The sequence below is a fragment of the Suricata suricatta genome, chromosome 5, assembly GCF_006229205.1.
Source record: "Suricata suricatta isolate VVHF042 chromosome 5, meerkat_22Aug2017_6uvM2_HiC, whole genome shotgun sequence".
Taxonomy (NCBI): domain Eukaryota; kingdom Metazoa; phylum Chordata; class Mammalia; order Carnivora; family Herpestidae; genus Suricata; species Suricata suricatta.
This window is the reverse complement of record NC_043704.1, coordinates 6,645,203-6,647,770: the sequence shown is the minus strand read 5'-3', so window position 1 is coordinate 6,647,770 and position 2,568 is coordinate 6,645,203. Positions and strand designations below refer to the sequence as shown.

The 2,568-nt window shown below is 54.0% G+C and overlaps 1 protein-coding gene across 1 annotated transcript in view; it reads right to left on the bottom strand.

Annotated features, from left to right (window-relative positions):
* The window catches only part of BACE2 (beta-secretase 2), a 97,743-nt gene extending 95,386 nt beyond the window's left edge, over window positions 1-2,357 (bottom strand). The window contains exons 1-3 of the mRNA XM_029940622.1: window positions 2,302-2,357; window positions 2,125-2,208; window positions 1,362-1,533 (exon numbers count right to left, since the gene is read on the bottom strand). Of these exons, the coding sequence (XP_029796482.1) occupies window positions 1,362-1,533; window positions 2,125-2,208; window positions 2,302-2,357 (312 nt within the window). The remainder of the gene's footprint in view (window positions 1-1,361; window positions 1,534-2,124; window positions 2,209-2,301) is intronic.
* Between the last annotated feature and the right edge of the window lie 211 nt (window positions 2,358-2,568).

The following is a 2,568-nucleotide window of genomic DNA, read 5'->3' as shown; positions in this document are numbered from 1 at the left end:
CTGCAGGTCTGCTCTTCCGGCCCAGAGGGGATCAGCCAGGCTTGTCTGCACTCCATCTTCAGAACTGCGGGGACAGCAGAAATGAGCTGCAGTGACACAAGGGCCGGTTTATAAGCAGCCCCATTCTGGAAAATCACTTTAGTGGTGGCTGTTCCCTTTCTCCAGGGGCCCTTCCTGCGGCCGCCAGGTGTTTATGCATCAGGCTCCGCCCCTTTTTTAATATTTAAAACTGCTTTTGTATTTAATTTTTGAGAGAGACAGAGATAGAGTGCAAGCAGGGGAGGGGCAGAGAGAGAGGGAGACACAGAATCCAAAGCAGCTCCAGGTTCTGAGCTGTCCGCACAGAGCCTGACACAGGGCTCGAACTTACAAACCGCGAGATCATGCCCTGAGCCGAAGTCAGACGCTTGATGGATTGGGAGCCACCCAGGCATCCAATGAGGTTCTGTTTTATAATACAGATGTGGCTATCAGATCGATTTGAGTAAGTTCGGTCCCCAACTGATATTTCCTCCTTCGAATTAAACTTTTTCTTCCAGATGAAATATACTGGGGGCGGGGGGTGGGGTGGAGAAAAGAGTTAGGAGAAGAAGGCGGTGGTGTGCAGCAGTCTGTGCACTGTGTGCGCTTCTTTCAGAAGGGTCAGCGAGTCCCTCTTGTTTCTGGCCACAAGCCCGGGCTTTTGTGTCCCCCGTGACTGTGTCCACGTGCAGCGCTGTGCCAGGTCATGGAAGGAGTTTCCTAATGTTTCCGTTCTTTGTTTTCAAGGAACAACACAGGGAGTATTTCTAGACAAGTGAGTAAGTTCCCAGAAGCAGGTGGCCAGGGACTGTGAGTCCTGGAGGAGAAAGCAGAGTTGAAGAAACCGGGTTCCGTATTTCCTACGAAGCTGAAGCTGCTTATTTTCTTTCGTCCCTGAAGAACGAGCTCTGGGACTCGTCACCAGCGGGCGTGCACAGGGTCTTTCTTCCTCCTGAGTGTCCGGAGCCCAGAGGAGCCAAACTCACAGACCCCGTTTGGCATGGAGTCTGGTGGCCCTGGGGAGCCCTGGGGTGCGATTTTCCTGGGAAAGGGGACACTTGGGCCATTGCAGTGCACACCCTACCCCTCAGGGGCCCTCATTGGCTTTAATGCCTGGCTCTCAGCCATACGGAAATACCAGCTTATCATGCTAATTAGGTTAATGATCCGTTGGCCTCTGGGAGCAGGATTTGGCCTCCCGCTGTGCACTGACACCTCCTGGGGGACCCCCAGCAGCCCATCCTGCCTCCACACCCCCAGGAATGTGTCCAGAAGTCATTAGCTCCTGGGGGAGCAGGGGGGAGGACTGTCAGCTGGCCTGCAGCCCTCCCAGGTGTCACCTGCTTCATTATTCCCTCCTGGCAGGTGCGCCAGGATGCAAAGGTGACACCGTAATTGCATTCATCCCGCTGATTGGGATCCGTGCAAACAATAGTGAGAGGTGACAAGGTCTGGCAGCTGGCTTGCAGATCAGGGAAGAAGGTGGCAAATAGCTCCTCCTGGACTTGGCGCCTACCGGCGTGACAGGCGTTCACAGAAGTAGGACAGGCATCTGCGAGCTCATTCTGTTTCCAGACCCCTCCAGAGCCAGGCGCTTGGATCCTCCTGTCTTCTGCCCAGGGAGGTCCCCCCCCCCGCCCCCCGGGGCACCCAGGGGGCGTCTTTGGAGGATAAGGATATCCCTCAGGGCCCAGGGCACTGGGCTCTGTCCCTTGCAAGCTCCTCCACTTCCTCCCTCTCCTGGCTGTCACCCCACCCCCGCCGCATCTTCCCCTAGCCTCCAGTGGCATTCCTGACCTTGTTTGGTGGCTCTCGGACAGGACAGCATGGTGGCCGCCTCTAGCCTCCACCCCTAAGGACAGACTCAACCGGTCTTCAGAGGCCCCGAAGGCTCCGGCCTTGCGGTGTTCTTTGCCTTGTCACAAGAGCCATGTGGAAATGGGTGGACTCTGGATTGTTTCTGAAGACGCATTTATGAGCGTTTAATAAACACTTTGCTTTTCTCAGACATCCCGTATTTGCAGAAAGATGTGCTGTCATTGGTCAACAGACAAGAAAGCTCTGGGGGGCGGGGTGTGATCCACACAACATCTTCACAGTCACCAAACCCGGCCGTAGTAGGTGCTGTAGTTACACCCGTCGCTCCTTTTACGCAGGGCGGAAGTGAAGACCTGCCCTTTTGCAGCGCTTTAGATTCAACAACAACGAAAAGGCCCATACGCAAATCACAATAATTAGGTCATCTCCGCAAGCTTGTGAGGTAAGGACAGCAAAAGTTACCGTCTCTGGTTTCCGCACTGGGCAAACGGAGGCTTCCGTAAGTCTTCATGATCCATTCGGACTCACAAATACCTAGTAGATTGCATAGCTAGAATTTGATTTTAGATTTTCTGGCTCTTTCTTTCTACCAAAGACTTCATTTCTTTTCTAAAATCACGGATGCTGGATATAGTCCATGTCCTGGTACACGCCACTTCCCACAGGCGTGTTGAAAAACAAAATTCAGGGGCGCCTGAGGGGCTCAGTCGGTTGAGTGTCCCACTTCGG